Source organism: Nipponia nippon, unplaced genomic scaffold, assembly GCF_047370975.1.
Source record: "Nipponia nippon isolate SJK-2023a ecotype South Korea unplaced genomic scaffold, ASM4737097v1 scaffold_33, whole genome shotgun sequence".
Taxonomy (NCBI): Eukaryota; Metazoa; Chordata; class Aves; order Pelecaniformes; family Threskiornithidae; genus Nipponia; species Nipponia nippon.
The window spans coordinates 4,295,154-4,315,716 of NW_028262351.1; the positions used below are offsets into that span (position 1 = coordinate 4,295,154).

General features: G+C 41.6%; 1 protein-coding gene across 1 annotated transcript in view; it reads left to right on the forward strand.

Moving 5' to 3' along the window:
- Nucleotides 1-20,563, forward strand: part of LOC104015959 (microtubule-associated protein 1B) — a 59,272-nt gene that overhangs the window by 31,715 nt on the left and 6,994 nt on the right. The window contains exons 3-5 of the mRNA XM_087770635.1: nucleotides 3,768-3,850; nucleotides 8,370-8,510; nucleotides 13,710-19,926. Coding sequence (XP_087626761.1) covers nucleotides 3,768-3,850; nucleotides 8,370-8,510; nucleotides 13,710-19,926 — 6,441 coding nt within the window. The remainder of the gene's footprint in view (nucleotides 1-3,767; nucleotides 3,851-8,369; nucleotides 8,511-13,709; nucleotides 19,927-20,563) is intronic.

Genomic DNA, 20,563 nt, shown 5'->3' on the forward strand with positions numbered 1-20,563 from the left:
GGGAATTACACTAAAAGGAGAACTCTTATTAGATGTTAACTAACTGACCTACGCCTGATGATAGTTCTAAGTAGTACAAATGCACAAGAAGATTCTTTCTTAAGAAAAAAGTACTTACCTATGGAGAACAGGAATAATAAATAATGTTGGGGCTGATCCTGCCTTCATTGGGATCAAGAGCAAAATTCCAACTGATTTCCAACAGAAGCAATTTCAGATACAAGACTTTTCTTGCTACAAATTCAGTTTTTATTTGAAGACTCCAGCAAAGAAAAGGCAGGTTCATGTATGCCGGACTAGTCAAATCAGCCGTATTTGCCAGTTTGGGCATACTTTTTAACTTGGTGATTGTGGTCCTTACTGCATTTTTTCAGATGGCTACATTTCTACAAAATTACATTACTGTGTAGTTCATAATACATATAATGTGAAAAGTGCAAATTTTAAAATATGAATATATATAAAATATATAGTATTATAAACACATATAAAATAAAGTTATATATAAGGAATATACATAATATGAGTAGCAAACTCAGCCATGTAAATGAATCCAAACTGCACAAAACTTAGAAAGGAAAACGTTTGTTTTCTATACAAATTATATAATTTCTTCTTATTAGTTGACATCAGAAAGTCTTTCACCTTGCCTTTCTCTGTTGAAAAGTTTTTGATTTATGGCTTCTATTTTAGGTCCTTTGTGAATCCTCACAAATGAGCAGATTTTGCATACTGTTCCAACATGCTCCCTCACAGGAAAACTGCTTCCCTTACACAGAACACTAAAATTAATTTGGGAAAAAAAAATCAGGAAAAAAAAAGATCAATAATGACCTGATCATGCAAGTTCTCCTCATATGACATTTACTGGACAGTCACTGTAAACCTGGCTACTCACATGAGTGTTTAGAAGACTGGACCGCTTCACACCCGCCTTTCACTTCAAATTTGGATAACTAGGATAAATTTATGGAATTAAGCTATCGAAAGTTCTTCTCAGCACAAAAGTTGTATATTCCTCTACAGCTGCATATTTCTGTTTGGGCTTGATCATTTTTAGCCAATGTTTTGACCCATTTTTACTTCCCCCCTTACGCTTATGCTGCCGCCCACTGCCTGGGGAAGGGCCTGCCGGGGGAAGGGCCTGCCCCGAGGCCAGGGCAGTGTGGGAAAGGCTGGCTACCCACCCTCCCAGACTGCCTCCACGCCACTCTTGTGTTTTCAGGAATGCAGAGCTCTTTTCACCATTGCCATTCTCATCCTCATCTCTTTACAGGGGAATTTTTCTAAGTTGGCAAATAGGTGACGTCTTCTGTGTCCCCCGTACTGTTACCAGAAAGCAGCAAAATAATTCGCTCTCTAAAACTTAATTTTGGAGTTTTAGAAAGCAGGCATTCTTTATTGCGGCGCTGGGCAGCACTGGGGATAATTCCACCATAAGTGCTCCGAAGGCTTGATAGACTTTCAGTAATTATATACTATGAAAATATACATATTCATAGGATTTCCGAGAATTCGTCTACATAAACATGAGATTTCCTGGAACTTATTAACATATGTAAATCTCCGATCCGCATGAGCAATCATCTTCCGTGGTGGTCTTCAGGTGGTCTTTGGGGGTCTTCAGATGAAGGCTTGTAGTCTTCTTCACTGTGTTCGCTGACTGACCTTTACTTCTGTGCAAACTCAGTTCTGGGATCATGTATACTATGTCCTTCAAGGTCGGTTTGTTCTGGTCTAATGGTCATCTTGCAACTTTCTTATCCTCATGGCTCCGCATATCTGCTCTCCCAAGGCCTAGCTCTCTAAAGGGGAGTATTCAGGAGCTTCTTATCTTACAAGTGTCTTAACTATTCACAAAGATTTGCTTTTGTTTGGTAAAGGGGAGTATTCAGGAGCTTCTATCTATATTCTTAGGTATCAGTACTTCCTTTTAAGCGTAATTATTTTAATTGATTAATATTACAGTTTGCTTGGAGGGGACAGCTCTTCTGGTTTTTGGACAAATTACCAGTCTGGATTTCTGAAGGACAATACGACTGCTAATTAATCTCACTGCAGTTCTTACAGAAAGAAACACTGATAAGAACTTGCTAATTACCATAGAAAAAAAAAAAAAAGAGTCCTGTTGTGTTTTTCTGGCATCCACTCCCAGTCAGATCACTATTAAATACAGAGAACAGACTAACTACAAAATATGAAAGCCAATAGACTGTGAGGCTGCTCCAAAATTGCCCAGATGTAATTCATTCAGGAGCTATATGTATTTTGTACGTCTGTTCACTCTTGTTACCTAACATTGCTTGCTATAGTTTTTGTAAGCAGGAGAAAGATGAAGCAGGCCAGCATGGCAAGAGTTTGACCATCCTGATAGGGAATTTCTCACAGTGTCACAGTGTTAATCAATACTAGTAGAAGGCTGAACAGGGAGTTTTGGCAGGGTGGGTCCCAGCTTTCACCTGATTTGTTTGGTGCAGCTGTGTACCTGTGGTCTGCATGAGGTGCTGCCTGGCTTGAGAGCGCTCCAACAGCGTGTGACGGGGAGCATGTGTGTGTTGTGCAGGATGGTGCTGGTGGCAGTGGGGAGCAGGGACATCCCTGGGCTCCTTTGCTTGTCTCACAAATTGTGCTTGTGTCATGGTTTTGGCTGGGACAGAGTTAATTATTTTCTTCCTAGTAGCTGGTATAGTGCTGTGTTTTGGATTTAGGATGAGAACAATGTTGATAACACACTGATGTTTTAGTTGTTACTAAGTAGTGTTCGTACTAGTCAAGGACTTTTCAGCTTCCCATGCTCTGCCAGGTGCACAAGAAGCTGGGAGGGGGCACAGCCAGGACAGCTGACCCAGACTGGCCAAAGGGCTATTCCATACCATATGACATCATGCTCAGTATATAAACTGGGGGGAGTTGGCCGGAGGGCAGTGATCACTGCTCGGGGACGGGCTGGACATTGGTCAGCGGGTGGTGAGCAGTTGCATTGTGCATCATTTGTTTTGTATATTCTTTTATCATTATTATTAGTAGAAGTAGTAGTAGTATTTTCTCTTCCTCTGCTGTCCTATTAAACTGTCTTTACCTCAACCCATGGGTTTTACTTTTTTTTTTCGCTTCTCTCCCCCATCCCACTGTGGCCCGGGGAAGGGTGAGCGAGCGGCTGTGTGGTGCTTAGTTGCCGGCTGGGGTTAAACCACAAAAGCTCGTTAGCCATGATGGGCAGCGCTGGCATACAGCCCAAGTATTCACTTTGCTTCTTGCAGGGGAAATTTGCAGCCCATGCTGACTTTCCTCCTGCTGCAGCTAAGGCACCAATAGTTCCTGGAAAAGCTAATTTAAAACCACCTAGGCATATTAGAGGACTGTGTAATCTCAGCTGTATCTGTGGTGTAGATACATCCATGAAAATCCAGGGGCAGATGCTCAGCTGGTGATGGTTACTCCAGTCCCTGATCCACACCAGCTCAGTAAGACCAAGGTGAGTAACAGGGACTTCTCCTGCTGGGGGAAGGGACAGGCCCCAGCGCTGTTGCCAGTTTGTTTTCATTACCCTGAATTTTCTGGAGTGGTGTTTCTGGCCCATAGGACCACATGCCATGGGTATTTCTGAAGACATGAGCCAGCACAGTAGTTGCTGTGTCTGGTGTGCACTGCCCTGGGTAACCAGAGGGCTGTCACACAGTGGAATGTATAACTAGCTCAGGGAAAGCACTGGTTTAAACCATGTTGGTTGAATTTAATGTCTTTTTTTTTTCTGTCTGTGCTTGCAGGTCAGAAGATTCTTCACCACAGAAGTGATGTCTTAGAAACTGTAGTCCTGATCAATCCCTCAGATGAAGCAGTTAGTACTGAGGTAAGTCAGTCAGAAATACTTCACTGGATGTGTCATAAAAGCTCCATTAAGTGAACAGGTTGAGAGCAGCTCCTAACTGTGGATGAAAGGACATGTTAGGAGCAAATATCATCAAAAACATCAGCCATCCCTTGATTTTCTTCCTTGTTTCCCAGACTCCTGATAAAGCATCAAAGGCATAGAAGAGAAACACACCATTTATCCCAGCACTCATTTCCTCATAACACACCAAATTCCTTTCTTGATGAAGTGTAGGCAGCTGTGGTGAAACTGCATCTGCTTTTCTTCTGCTCCTCCATTGTTTGGTAGCTCTGGATGCCTATTTTACATATGAAAAAGTGCCTGAAAAGAAACCAGATGCCCTGAGATAAATTTAGGTCTTCGAGAAGAATTACCATCTATGTGGTGGTGACTCTAGGTTGATCTATGTGATCTGTCCTTCAAAAAGCACGTGACATGATCAATGGACTCTGGAGAGTGCCCCAGAAGAGGACTGTCAATTCTTCATGAACTTGCTAGAGTAGAGTCAAAGAACTGAGTATGTAGCTCAAAGACAAAATTGACAAATTTAGCTAGTGAGACTGAAGGTTGTAAAAAAATAGGGATAATTACATTGCTAGCCAGTGCTGGGAAGCACTGACATAGTACAAATACTTTTGGAAATGAAGTGGCTCTGCTTGCAATACTTTGTGAAAAATCTATTTTGTTACCAACCTTAAATGATATTAAACACAAACAAGAGGAAACACACCAAAACAAATGAAATTTCTGAAGTTTTAAAAGTTTAAAAAAATAAGTAACCTTAGTTAATGACAGCTCATGCACTAAAAAATTATGTGTGAAAATCTCTTACATTGCGTTAGAGGTACTTGGTAAGGAACAAGGGTGTCAGCTGGGTAGCAGCTCTTAGGGTTTCTTTAATACACTCAGGCTTTCAGAGGAAAAAGCTATAAAGGATGGGGGAGGGGAAGAGCTGAAGGAACTGCCAAAAGTAGGGAAATGCTGCTTCTGTCACTGTTGTTTGTCATTCCTTTGATGGATGACCACATGGAAGAACATGGTCTGAGGCCGATTAATGCCTTCTGACCCCTGGCTTTACTCCTTTGGCTCTGGAAGATGTTTGGGTAGGTTACTGTTAATTTCCTCTGCTAGACTGTGAGAGGCAATCTTTTCTTCACTTTCATCTTGCCAGACTGGTCACAGTCAGAAGTTACAAAGTGAGATTTACCTTGGCTGGCTAAGCAAGAGTCTCACTGGACAAAAGCCAAAAGAAGGTGATAAGAAAGAGGCAGAAGAATTAAGTTGGAGGTTGGAATAGACATGCTTTGCCCATTATGGCAAATAGAAAACTTAGTTCTACATATCAAGAGATTTCCAGGTTACATCTGGGAGACAGTGATATACCATGGAGCTCTGACTTTCACCAGAAGAAGAAATTGAATCTATCAGTTCAGGAAAAACTAAGGCAAAAGATTTTAAAACAAATTCCTGCTAATCTGGCTGGTAATAGCCATACTGGTGGTAGTCTGAGCATAGTTCTGCCCAAAGCTCCTATCATGTTCTGTCAGCTGCCAAATACCTCCCAAAAGAGAGAAGCCCAAAAGGAGAGAGATCGCAGTTGCCCAAGGAAAACAAGTTTCTGAAAACCCCATGAGCAGTTAATTCCTTCTTAAGAAGATCCCACTCCATTGCTCTAACAATCCTGCGCCTGTACCATAAGTCTTGGAAACTGCTGATCTGCTTACACTCCTGTCTCAGTTCACACTCTGTCTTTAACTCTCTTTTGACTGAAGCTAAGTCTTGCTATTCACTTTCTTCAAACAATTTGGGACTTCAACCAAGGGTAAAGCTGAACAGAATCATCACCTTGCAATATTTCTTTAGTGGTCTTGAAATCAGCAGACAAAATTCTGGTAGTCTGAACAGTCTGGTAGTGGAAGCCTTGATTATACCCAGACACAGAATTTATGTGTCTCTCGAATTTCTTTCATGTGTATCATACATTATGCTCTGTAATATGCAAGCTTTTGTTTATTTTTTTTTTCCTGCCATAGTTTTCTAGCTCTGCAGAACCTTTTTCACCATCAGTTAATAAAATAGATTGAAGGGGCATTATGTGACAGTTGCATATCAGTGATTCATAAGTCAGGAAATAATTTTGCTGTTGGAAAACCTGGTGACTTTATACATACGTTGGCAGACTGCCGAGAATTGCTGCCAGCAATAAGAGAAAACATAGAAGAGGAAGCCAGTTCTTTTATGGTTTTAATACAACTAAACCAGACAAGATTTCAGCCACGCATCAGCCAGCCAGCTTCACTTATCTATATTTTTGTATGAAATAAAAATGGATACACTTGATCCAGCAAGGATATTGCTGAATTTATAATCATTTAGTGCAATTAGTGACAGACCAGCATTAGTCCTGCATTTAATTAAAGGAACTTTCTGTTGCTCAAAGTCAAGGTCGCTTATTTAATAAAATAACAATGAAGATGTGGTAGAGTTGGGATCTTCTTTAAAATAGATACTCTTCAGTGGCTCTTTTCTACTTGTACTGAAAACACAAGTTGTTCAGCAGAGATTTAGGTCAAGCTTTCCTGGCTCAGCCTCCCTGACATGAGCAGGAATTGTTTAGAACAACTGATTGCTTAACAATCAATATAAAAATTTGAAAGAATGGCTTGCTAGGACAGCTGAGGTGATTATGTCATCTCCATGGAGATGGAGTTTGGATGCAATATCTACATGTGGAGTTGTTCCAGATGGACTCTGCTCATTTAGTTTAATACATGGATACCTTATTCTGGAATCACTATTCTGGTTTAACTTAATTCTTCCTGAACAGAGGAATTAGTGCACTTGAAATTCATACCTTACCTTAATTTGAATTCATTTTTCAGTTTTGGACAAGACTTTTGAAATATTTGCTGTATTGGGTCTGTCTGGGATGGAGTTAACTTTCCTCATAGTGCTGTGCTTTGTAGTTGTAGCTAGAACAGATAACACACCAGTGTTTTGGCTACTGCTGAGCAGTGCTCCCACAGCATCAAGGCCGTCTCTCCAACCCCCCGCCCCAAAGGCCAGTAGGCTGGAGGTGGGTAAGAGGTTGGGAGGGGACAGAGCCAGGACAGCTGACCCAAAGTGACCAAAGGGATATTCCATACCATATGAAGTCGTGCTCAGCAATAAAAGCTAAGAGAAAGGAGGGGGGGGGGGGGGGGGGGCATTCGTTATTAAGGTGCTTGTCTTCCGAAGCAACCGCTACACGTACCGAGGCCCTACTTCCCAGGAAGTGGCTGGACATCGCCTGCTGATGGGAAGTAGGGAATTATTCTTTTTTTTTCGTTTCCTTTGCTTCCACGTGCAGTCTTTGCTTTTCTTTACTAAACTGCCTTTATCTCAACCCATGAGTTTTTCATCTTATTTTCTCCCCCCTATCCTGCTGAGGAGGGGGAGTGAGAGAGTGGCTTGGTGGGCACCTGGTGGCCAGCCAAGGTCAACCCACCACATTTGCAAAAGGTTTACTCAACAGTACAGAATCTTACAAAGGTTTTGTTTAGTTTTGTTCTTCAATTTAAGAAGAATTCAGCCAACAGAAGTATACTGAATATATGGATTTTTCTTAGCAAGCAAGTAAATCTCCCCCTGGGGCGGAAACAGGAATTATTGCTAGCTGTAGTGAGGGTCAAGTAAAGTAATGAGGATCTAGTTTTAAATAGTTAACAGTTATTTCAAAATGCAGAAATTTATTTCTCAGTAGCAAGCTCCTTTGAGCCATCAGGCATCTACATAATTTATTACTGTGTATTGAAAAAGGTCTTGGACTGGCACACTTAAAAAAGTTATAGTGTCCATAATTATTGGCATCATGAGATGTAAATGGTGCATGTGACTGTATCTGAGTGCTTGATTATGATTATGGTGAAACAGAAACATCCTTTAACTTTGTAGATGATTCAAGTTACAACAGAATGACAGTCTAAATATGCCACTTTTATGTGTGATTTGTGGCTGTTACTTTTTAGTGACATTTTTGCAACTGAATGGCAAGTAATGCTGTACACTGGGAAAAGAAGATCGGCCTTCCAAAAACAGTCTGACACATGTAGTTGTCCCTCATTAGCATGTGGGACACAGTTGACCAAGGCTGTCCTGATACGGTGCTATTAAAATTCAACAAGAGTTATACAAGAAATGTATTTGTTCATTGAAAATATTATTTTTTCATTCAAATGTTGTTCTGTTCTGCTCCTTGCTCTTTTTTCCCCCATGTCATTAGTTTGGTTTATTCATCAGACTTTCTCTTTAATCGCTTCTTGTGCCTTCTTTTTTCCCTTTTGCTCCTTTCTTGTTGTCTTTTGTAAACAGCACTATAACTTGAAAATGTTTCGACAGTCCTGGGAGACTCTGGTGCAAAATATGTTTTAAATTAGATGAGGTAAACTGTATGTTCTCAGAAGAATGTACAAACATGTGGTAACTCCCATTATTGATGTGTTTCTCTCCTTCACTCTAGGTGCGCTTAATGATCACAGATGCTGCAAGACACAAGCTCCTTGTACTAACTGGACAGTGCTTTGAAAGCACAGGAGAACTCATTCTTCAGTCAGGGACCTTCTCCTTCCAGAATTTCATTGAGATTTTCACAGATCAAGAGGTGTGTTCAGAAAAGCATCTTCCATACATTGTCACGTGATGGCACAGGTTTTTAGAAAACTAAAAATGGCCCTCTGTGTTGTTAGAATTAGCATTGGCTAACTAATGCTGATGCTCTTTACTCTTCATTATAGGCTTCCTTTCAAGACATTTAATTTACTTTAGTTTTGATGTAAATTGCTTAACAAAGAAATTACATTTTAATTTGGGGAATTAAATTGTAACTTCGAGAAACAGAAAACCAAGGAGCATTTTGACAATGGAAGAAGATAGTGTTGTGTTTAAAATATACAGCCTGTTTATCTAGGGTGCACATACAAAGCAGTCAAACTGAATTTGACACCAGGTTCTTGCCTGGTGGCAGCTAAGTAATAGGTGACATTAAATAAGACAGAGGCAATCTGTTGGAATGGCTGTAGTTTTTTGCACCACCTACCTGCTTGGCTTCTTTACTGTAGTGTTTAAAATTTTGCTAGTGAAATCTGTAAATTTTGTGATTTTTGCATACCAAAACTATAAGTATGAAGTATACCAATATTTAATGCTGTTTCTTTCATGACTTGTTATTTTGCTGTCTTGCTTAATGTACTGTGTCTGAAAGCTCCCATAGGGCAGGAACCCATAGTAAACAAGCTGTCACACTTAATTTGGCTGCTCTGTAAAATATATATTTGAATAAACTATACGGCTGCATCCCTAGGTATTTAGTTTCCAAAATGAATTAGGAGCATTTCAGTGGAGTGAGATTTGAAAGTTCAGCACTGAAAAAGCAAAGTTTGCACAAGCCCCAGTGTGACCTTATTGTATCCATTTGGTTGTAGGGCTGGGGAAAGAACTGGATTCCTGCTCTCTGAAACGCGTGATGCCTAAAAGTCACTGTAGGTTCACAGTTACTTTTCTGTGAAATTGCAAACGCAAGCTCCTTGCATCACTGGCTAATTAACGACACATAATTACTTTATGACTACATGCAAAACTAGGGGCAAATCCTACCATTACAGTTAGGAAGCCAAACCATTGGCTGGAAAGCGGAGCAGTGGTGGTTGGCTATGAGTTACAGCCACTGAAGGATTGCCGCAGTGGTGGGAATGCAGGGCATACTCCCATGGTCTCTGAGTAAAGCTCACTTGACTTGTCTCTGCTGCTGGCAGCATGTTCACCAGCCAGCCAGCATGGCTGTTTTAAAGGGTTGGCTTCCAGCTTATTGTCTCTGAAACCTTGGGCTCCCACTGCTTCTAAAAGATTTTACAAAAGCAAAGAAAGATCGTATTTGCCATACTGCAGTCTGTGTATGTGACATTTTTTAAAGGGTCCCATTAATGGGAAATTTTTAGGTAGTCTACAATTGGAAAAAAGGTTAGAAAAAATTTCAGTCTTTAATAATACTGATAGACCTTGGGCTGCTCAGTCCTTTGAGTCGGAGGACCACGAGTGCAGGAACAGTGACTTTCCATTTGCGGACACTGAAATTGTAAAAGATTGGCTGTATCAGCTGAATGTTCACAAGTCCATGGGGCCTGATGGGATTCATCCCAGAGTACTGAAGGAGCTAGTGGATGTTACAGCAGGACCCCTCTCGATCATCTACCAAAGGTCTTGGGAGTCTGGGGAGGTCCCCGCTGACTAGAAGCTAGCCAATGTTATTCCAGTTTACAAGAAGGGTGTGAGGGAAGACCCAGGAAACTACAGACTGGTTAGTCTAACCTCAGTACCTGGAAAAATTATGGAGAAGATCATACTGGGTGCTATTGAAAGGCATTTAAAGGACAATGCAGTCATCGGGCATGGTCAACACGGGTTCACAAAGGGAAAGTCCTGTCGAACTAATTTGATATGCTTCTATGATAAGGTCACCCGCCTAGTGGATGAAGGGAAGGTGGTGGATGCAGTTTTTCTGGATTTTAGTAAGGCTTTTGATACTGTCCCTCACAGCATCCTTCTGGACAAGCTGTCCAACTGTGGGATGAGCAGGTACACGCTGCTCTGGGTGAAGAACTGGCTGAATGGCAGGGCTCAAAGGGTTGTAGTGAATGGGGCTACATCTGGCTGGCGAACCGGTCACTAACGGTGTTCCTAAGGGCTCAATTCTAGGGCCAGTTCTGTTCAATATTTTTATCAACAATCTGGAGGCAGTAGTTGAATGCACCCTTAGCAAGTTTGCTGATGATACTAAACTGGGAGGTGCTGTTGACTTTCTTGAGGGATCTGGATAGATTGGAGCACTGGGCAATCATTAATGGCATGAAATTTAACAAGTCCAAATGCCAGATTCTGCATGTGGGATGGAGTAATGCTAGATACAAGTATAAATTGGGAGAGGAGTGGCTGGAGAGCAGCCCTGCAGAAAGGGATCTGGGGGTGCTGGTTGACAGTAGGCTCAATATGAGTCAGCAGTGTGCCCTGGCAGCCAAGAGGGAAAACCACATCCTGGGATGCATCAAACACAGCATAACCAGCTGGTCAAAAGAGGTGATTATCCTGCTATATTTAGCGTTGGTGCAGCCTCACCTTGAGTACTGCATGCAGTTCTGGGCCCCACAATTTAAGAAGGATGTTAAGGGACTCGAATGCATCTAGAGGAGGGCAACAAAGCCGGTGGAAGGGCTGGAAGGCATGTCCTATGAGGAGCAGCTAAGGACTCTGGGTTTGTCTAGTTTGGAGAAAAGGAGGCTGAGGGGCAACCTCATTGCTTGTATCTACAGCTTCCTGAGGAAGGGGAGAGGGAGGTGCTGATCTCTTCTCCCTGGGATCCAGTGACACGATGCGTGGGAATGGTTGAAAGCTGCGTCAGGGGAGGTTCAGACTTGACATTAGGAAGCATTTCTTTACTGAGAGGGTGGTCAAACCCTGGAACAGGCTTCCTAGAGAGGTGGTCGATGCCCCAAGCCTGTCAGTGTTTAAGAGGCATTTGGACAATGCCCTTAATAACATGCTTTAACTTTTGGTCAGCCCTGCATTGGTCAGGCAGTTGGACTAGATGATCATTGTAGGTCCCTTCCAACTGAAATAGTCTAGTCTAGTCTAGTCTAGTCTAGTCTAAGAAAGGGCTAGAAAAAAGTGGTTAGTGGTTTGTTAACTAGTGATTAGAAGAAAGAATTCCCATGCTGTCCTGACCCATAAGCATGTACGGTTTGATGAGTATTGTAGTAAAGTTGGTATTTCTGGTCTCTGTCCATTTTTATTTCACTGGACCAAACCTAAACTATGGTCATGGGATGTGCTTACAAATAAGCAAATACTCTTTAAAGGATAATCTTATGAAGTCTTATTCAGAAATCCATCTCTAGCTTGCAGAACTCCCTGCAAGCAATGCCTAAAAGTGTTGTTTTCAACTTCTTCCATGCCAGAAGATTGAAGATGTCCCATTCCACTGCCTCTGCAACAACAGCTAGCAGAGGAAAACCTTTCTTTTTTACCTTTGTGGTCCAAGGTATGAAGCAACCTTGTATTTTCTCTGAGCAGCCTGCTTGTTTTCCTTCACCAGCTGTAACACCTTTAAAACTTGAGGATTCCTCAACAGATGTATCTCAGTGCTTGAAAAGATGATCAGGTTCACAGATACATTTCTTTGCTCCCAGAGTGACTTTGAATCCAGAGAAGAGAATGAGCAGTTACATCTCTGTGTTATCAAATAGCGTAAGCAATGGAACTGTCGATATTTGAAATGCAAATCCATTAAAGCCTTTTCTAGGGCATTCCTGAACTCACTATTCCTAACAGATATGATCTATGTCTGGAATAATTTTTCTACAAAGTTTCATTGGCCTGCGCTACCAGTGGCTTAACACTGTCTGCATTATGTGTGCCAACTTTTAGGAGCAAAAAAAGTCAGAATTTAGCAGTATGAAACAGCAATCCAAATATGGTATAGTATAAACTGGATAGGACTAACCCCAAACCTTGGCCCAGTATATTCATTAGCCCACATTGTGGTTTAACCCCAGCCGGCAGCTAAGCACCACACAGCTGCTCGCTCACTCCCCCATGGTGGGATGTTGGAGAGAATCGGAAGAGTAAAAGTGAGAAAACTCGTGGGTTGAGATAAAGACAGTTTAACAGGGAAAGCAAAAGCTGTGCATGCAAGCAAAGCAAAACAAAGAATCCATTCACTACTTCCCATTGGCAGGCAGGTGTTCAGCCGTCTCCAGGAAAGCAGGGCTCCATCACACATAATGGTTACTTGGGAAGACAAACACCATAACTCCAAACATCCCCCCTTCCTTCTTCTTCCCCCAGCTTTTATTGCTGAGCATGATGTCATATGGTCTGGGATATCCCTTCGGTCAGTTGGAGTCATCTGTCCTGGCTGTGTCCCCTCCCAACTTCTTGTGCACCCCCCCAGCCTACTCGCTGGTGGGGCAGTGTGAGAAGCAGAAAAGGCCTTGATGCTGTGTAAGCACTGTTCAGCAATAACTAAAACATCCCTGTATTATCAACACTGTTTCCAGCACAAATCCCAAACATAGGCCCATACAAGCTACTAGGAAGAAAATTAACTCTATCCCAGCCAAAACCAGCACAATGTAGCATATATAAATATATGTACCTCACAATCTCACAAATGCAAAACTTGCAACTGTTTGGATTTTTGATACAATAAATCATTTCTTCGTGTTCTGGAAAACTGTCCTGTAGTCAGTCATGCTAATCTGGGAGTCAGGAGCCAGCCTGCAGAAAGAACTGTAGTAATGATGGTGTCATGGAATACATCCTGTGTGAGGAGGGGATGAGGAAGGCAGCTGACCCTCGGGAGGATGCTGGCCTCCTCTGGGCTGCAGTTATTCTCTGCCTGTTAAGAGGATGTGCTGTTTCCCTTAGATATTTGGCTGGCTCTTCTGGATGGACAGGGGCAGCAGGGATACTCATGAGCTCCTCATCCCCTCTAAATATAAAAGCTTGTACTGTCCTCCTATAAAGAGTGGAGGAGGGAAGGGGGAATCTTGGGGTACTTTCCTCCTTTGGGCAATGAGGAAGGGACCTTTCCTCATAAGCTGCTCCTTTGTATTTAAAAAAATACAGTAGTAAACTAATTGTGCTAACAGGTTCCTTTAGCTTCTAAGACAGGTACTCAACAGTGCAGAAGTGAATGAAAAAGGTTTTATCTATATCTGATCAGGAAATATTATGTTTTGACATTAATAATTGTCATTAAAAAATGAATTTACATGCATCTTCTTGTGTTTTTGTTTTACAACCCTAGATTGGTGAATTATTGAGCACCACACACCCTGCCAACAAAGCCAGCTTAACTCTTTTCTGCCCTGAGGAAGGAGACTGGAAAAATTCCAACCTTGACAGACACAACCTTCAAGACTTTATTAACATTAAACTCAACTCAGTTTCCATATTGCCCGAAATGGAAGGACTCTCTGAATTCACAGAGTATCTGTCAGAATCAGTAGAAGTGCCATCACCCTTTGACATTTTGGAACCTCCAACTTCAGGAGGCTTCTTGAAACTCTCCAAACCCTGCTGTTATATTTTCCCGGGTGGAAGAGGGGACTCTGCGTTGTTTGCAGTGAATGGATTCAACATGCTTATCAATGGAGGATCTGAAAGAAAATCTTGCTTTTGGAAACTTATCCGTCACTTGGACAGGGTAGATTCTATTCTACTCACTCACATCGGAGATGATAACCTGCCAGGAATCAATAGCATGCTTCAGCGAAAGATAGCTGAATTAGAAGAGGAACAGTCCCAAGGGTCTACTACCAACAGCGACTGGATGAAAAATCTGATCTCACCTGATTTAGGAGTTGTATTCCTTAATGTACCTGAGAACCTGAAGAACCTGGATCCTAACTTTAGAGTAAAAAGGAGTGTAGAAGAAGCTTGTTTTACTCTCCAGTATTTACATAAGTTGTCTATGAAACCAGAACCTCTTTTCAGAAATGTAGGAAATACCATTGACCCCATCATTTTATTTCAGAAAATGGGAGTTGGCAAACTTGAGATGTATGTGCTTAATCCTGTTAAAAATAGCAAAGAGATGCAATATTTTATGCAACAGTGGAGTGATACGAGCAAAAATAAAGCTGAATTCCTGCTACCAAATGGCCAAGAACTAGACATTCCATTATCCTATTTCACCTCTGTCTCATCCCTGATTGTGTGGCATCCAGCTAATCCTGCAGAAAAAATAATCCGAGTTCTGTTTCCTGGAAACAGCACCCAATATAATATTCTAGAAGGACTAGAAAAACTCAAACACTTAGACTTCCTTAAACAACCAATGGTTACACAAAAAGACCTAACTGGGAACATTGCTAGTCCAGCTGTGAAACAAGCAAAGTTGAAACAACAAACAGACAGCAAGGAGAGTCTGAAGCCTGCTGCAAAGACACCATCAAGCAAGCCTGTCAGAAAGGAATCTAAAGAAGAAACACCGGAGCCTGCAAAGCCTAGTCCAGCACCGGAAAAGCTTCAGAAATTGGAAAGCAAAGAAAAAGTTCCAGTTAAAAAAGAGAAACCAGCAAAAGTGGAGACCAAACCTATAGTGGCAGAAAAAGACATAACAAGTAAAGAAGAGCAATTAGTAAAATCCGAAACTCCTGAAAAACAAGCTACAGATGTAAAACCAAAAGTGGCAAAGGAGAAGCCAGTGAAAAAGGAAGTCAAAGCAAAACCTGAAGAAAAGAAAGAGGAAAAAGAAAAACCAAAGAAAGAGGTTTCTAAAAAAGAGGAGAAAACACCCATCAAAAAAGAGGAAAACCCCAAAAAAGAAGAGATCAAGCAAGAAGTTAAAAAAGAGGTGAAAAAGGAAGAGAAGAAGGAAACTAAGAAGGAAGTGAAGAAAGAAGCTCCACCAAAGGAAGCTAAAAAAGAAGGTAAAAAAGAAGAGAAGAAGGACATTAAGAAGGAAGAAAAAGAAGCCAAAAAAGACATCAAAAAGGTTCCTAAAGAAACAAAGAAGACAGCTGCTCCTTCGACTGAAGTCAAAAAGCTAGCAGCAAAGCCTAAACCACGAAAGAAGGAGGAACCTGCTAAAAAAGAAGCAGTACCTACTGGAAAGCCAAAGGAAAAAGGAAATATTAAGACTGTGAAGAAGGAGATCAAAGTCAGTGGAGCGCAAGCTGCCCTTGCAGCAGTTGGAGCCACCGCCACAACTGTAGCAGCTGCAGAAATTACAGCTAGTGGAAAAGAACTTGAAGTGGATAGATCTCTTATGTCTTCACCAGAGGATTTAACAAAGGATTTTGAGGAATTAAAAGCTGAAGAAGTAGAAACAATAAAAGAAACAAAACCTCAAGTTGCACTTATAGAGGATGAACTGAAACTCACTGGCACAGAACAAAAAGAGGCCTTTGAAGTCCAAAAAGGAAAAATAGATAATGAAGGACCTGCCGAGTCCTCTGATGAAGGCATAACTACCACAGAGGCTGAGGGTGAGTGTGAACAAACACCCGAAGAATTGGAACCTGTGGAAAAGCACAGGGTTGATGACAATGAAAAGTTTGAAGATGAGGGAACTGGCTTGGAAGAATCATATGAAGCAGGAGATTATGAGGAAAAGGCAGAGACAGAAGAAGCTGAAGAACGAGGTGAAGATGAGGAAGAAAAGACACCACTGGACATCACAAAACCATATATGGAGGAAGCAAGAAAAATGGAAGAGACTTCAGCAGAAATAATGGCTGAAGCAGATGCTAACATTAAAGCCAAAAAATATATTGAAAAGGCAGATGATGAGGCATCAGATGAACGGGCTGAGGAAGACAGGGAAGAAGCAGTAGAAAAGGCAGAAACTGAAGAAGAGGAGGAAGACAAAGCAGAAGACATCAGAGATGAAGAGGAGACTGAAAAAATAGAAGCTGAAGAAGATTATGTGATGGCTGTGGTAGACAAAGCTGCAGAAGCTGGTGAAGTTGAAGATAAATATGGCCTACTCATAATTACACCAACAAAACGCTCAGAGCCTCAGTCTCCAGCAGTTGAACCAGCCTCTTCTATCCATGATGAAACATTACCTGGTGGTTCAGAAAGTGAAGCCACTGTTTCTGATGAAGAAGATAAAGAAGATCAACCTGAAGAATTCACTGCTACTTCAGGTTATACACAGTCTACCATTGAAATATCCAGTGAACCAACTCCAATGGATGAAATGTCTACACCCCGGGATGTCATGAGTGATGAAACTAACAATGAGGAAAGCGAGTCACCTTCTCAGGAGTATATGAACATTACCAAGTATGAGACATCACTGTACTCTCAAGAATTTGCTAGACCTAAACTTTCTCCACTTCTGGATGCTTTTAATGGATTATCAGAAGGATCGAAAACAGAGGCCACAGAAGGTAAAGACTATAATGCCTCAGCTTCTACCATCTCACCACCTTCTTCATTAGAGGAAGACAAATTCTGCAAATCTGCATTCCAAGATGTATATTGGCAAAAAGGAAGTGAAATCCAAGGCACTGCCAAATTAGAAATCAAAGAACCCTATCCAGAAGATGGTGGAAAACGTAGTCCAGCTGAGAGTTTGTCCCCTCCATCACCCGTTGCCAAAACACCACTGAGTGAACGTAGTGTGAACTTTTCACTCACTCCCAATGAGATCAAGGTCTCGGCTGAGCCTGTCCCTATTGCTACATTGCCTGATGTACATCAAGAAGTTGCTGAAGAGCACTGTGCAAGCCCTGAAGATAAAACATTAGAAATAGCATCTCCCTCACAGTCTGCTGCTGGTAGTGCTGGCCACACACCTTATTATCAGTCTCCCACTGATGAAAAATCCAGTCAGCTTCCCTCTGAAACCAGTGAAAAGTCAACAGAAGCTCCTGTTAGCTTTGAACTCAGTGAAGTCAAGGATGAGCCTGCAAAACCCAGAATAAGCCCTATGGATGAGCCTGTGCCAGATTCAGAATCTCCTATTGAAAAGGTTCTCTCGCCTCTACGGAGTCCACCACTAATAGGTTCAGAGACCACTTATGATACATTTTTGAGTGCTGATGTAAAGTCTCCCACCAGAGATTATGGAAGTCCTTCTGAGGGGAAACCTGAAAAAGAAAAATCACCTGTTCAGATGAGCCCAGCTTCTGAAGCCAGCTCTGTGGGCCAAGAAAAACAAGATGAAAAAAGCATGGAGTTTATGGTAATTAAGGAAGGCTTCAGCCTAGAAAGGAAAATGGAGGATACAGAACCCAGCAGCTCCCAGTCTTCACTGGTCTTGGATGAGCGGAAGCTAGCAGGTGATCTCTCACCTACTCAAATAGATATTGGTCAGTTCGGTTCCTTAAAAGAAGACACCAAAATGTCAATTTCTGAAGGCACTGTTTCTGACAAGTCTGCAACTCCAGTTGATGAGGTTGTAGCAGAAGACACCTATTCCCATATAGAAGGAGTAGCTTCTGTCTCTACAGCATCTGTTGCTACTAGTTCATTTCCAGAACCAACTACTGATGATGTATCTCCTTCTTTGCATGCTGAGGTTGGATCCCCCCACTCTACTGAAGTTGATGATTCCCTTTCAGTGTCAGTTGTACAAACACCAACAACGTTTCAGGAAACAGACATGTCTCCATCTAAGGAAGAGTGTCCAAGGCCCATGTCAATTTCTCCACTAGATTTCTCACCTAAAACCGCAAAATCAAGAACCCCGGTGCACGATCACAGATCTCCTGAGCAGTCAACTATGATGTCAGTGGAATTTGGTCAGGAGTCCCCTGAGCAGTCTTTAGCAATGGACTTTAGTAGGCAATCTCCAGACTATCCTACTGTAGGCACTAGTATACACCATATATCCGAAAATGGACCAACAGAAGTAGATTATAGCCCTTCAGATATACAAGAGCCTACTTTTGCACGGAAGATTTCCCCTGTGGAGCAGTCATCTTACTCTCAGGAGAAGGATATTTCAGAAATTATTTCAGTTTCTCAAATTGAAGCTTCATCCTCAACTTCATCGGCTCATACACCTTCCCAGTTAACTTCGCCACTGCTGGAAGAAACTTTTTCAGGTGCTGTTCCACCCAGAGATATGTCACTACATTCTTCTTTTACCTTAGAAAAGGTGCAGAGCCTAGGAGAAAAGCTGTCACCAAAGTCTGACCTATCTCCGTTAACTCCAAGGGAATCTTCTCCTCTGTACTCTCCTAGTTTTCCAGATTCACCTCCTGCAATCACAGAAGCAGTGTCAGCTAGTCACACATCTTCGTTGTTGCTGCAAGTATCCCCTGTCAAAGCATTTGGTTACCAGGAACACCTAACAAAGCACAGTCCAGAACCTTTAATCAGCCCAGAAAAAGAAGATTCAGAGAAAAGCAGCAGATCACCAGAAGAAATTAGTTATTCTTACAAGGCCACAGAGAAAAATACTAGGTCACCAGAGGATATTAGCTACTCCTATGAGGCAGTTGCAAAATCTGGATCACCTCAGGCCACAGATTATTCCTGTGAGATAACAGGGAAAGCTACTAGGTCACCTGAGGCCACAGATTATTCCTATGAGAGAATTGGGAAAGCTACCAGATCACCTGATGCTATGGATTACTCCTATGAGACAACAGGGAAAGCCACCAGCTCACCTGAAGACACAGATTACTCATTTAAGACAACTGGGAAAACCACCAGGTCATCTGAAGCTACTAGCTATTCCTATGAAGCAAGTGCACATTTTACTCCAGGAAAATTGTTAGCAGAATCCCGTCAAGATGTTGACTTATGCCTTGTGTCCTCTTGCGAATATAAACATCCTAAAACTGAACTTTCACCCTCATTTATCAACCCAAATCCCCTTGAGTGGTTTGCAAGTAGAGAACAATCTCAAGATCAAGAGAAGCCATTAACTCATTGTGGAGGAGCCCAGCCACCTTCTGGGGGAAAGCAGCAAGGGCGGCAGTGTGATGAAACTCCTCCCACATCCGTGAGCGAGTCTGCCCCATCTCAGACTGATTCGGATGTTCCCCCCGAGACTGAGGAATGCCCTTCCATCACTGCAGATGCTAACATTGACTCGGAAGATGAGTCAGAAACCATTCCGACAGACAAGACAATTACATACAAACAAATTGACCCACCACCTGTCCCAATGCAGGATCAAAGCCCTTCCCCTAGGCACCCTGATGTCTCCATGGTTGATCCAGAGACTTTGCCCATCGATCAGAATTTGGGTAAACCTTTGAAGAAGGACCTCAAAGAAAAGACAAAGACAAAAAAGCAGGGTACTAAGACCAAGTCATCTTCTCCTGTTAAAAAAAGTGATGGTAAATCAAAACAAGTGGCTTCACCAAAACCAGCTGTAAAAGAATCTTTAGACAAAATTTCCAAAACAGCTTCTCCAAAAAAGAAGGATTCTGTGGAGAAGGCAACCAAAAATATCTCTAATCCAGAAGTAAAGTCTCGAGTGGAAGAGAAAGATAAGGACACCAAGAATGCAGCAAATACAACAACATCCAAGTCAGCAAAGACTGCAACCACAGGTAAAGACAGATAGGAGTTCCCTAATGTTAAGATTTTCTTAGTTGTTGCAGCGAAGCTAAGTTGCCTTTATATCAGCTGAGAATGTGGTTTGTAGCAAACCCCCAAAGAAAGTCCATGTTTTAAGTATAAATCTGGCATGTTAAGGCCACATTTAAATGGATTAAATTCACTGAATTAACTTTTGCAATCTGAGAAACTTGATGTGTCAATTTGCTCAGATGTAAAGAATTAGAGAGAGTACATCAAATATAAAGGACTTAAATACTAGCTGTCTGAATTGTTAACCAACTAATAGAATTAAAAGTACCACTTTTGTAGGTGAAGTGAATTCAGTAGTAAAGTGATCCACTTTATTCATTGTAAGAATCATGTAGGCACAATGCTCTTAACATAAAATAATGCAATTTAATATTGTGAGAGGCAAAGGTACTATCAGACATTGGATGCTTTTATTACTTTGCTGGATTAATTTTAAAAAGAGTATTTTTAAAAAACAATAACAGTAGTAAGAGCGCTTTCAGTGAGCTGAGCATGTATATCATATAATCCAGTTAAAGTCTTATGCAATCAGTGATGACTAAACATACAGAAAATTAATGTCATTTTGAATAACTGTTGTGTATTCTAAGTAGTAAT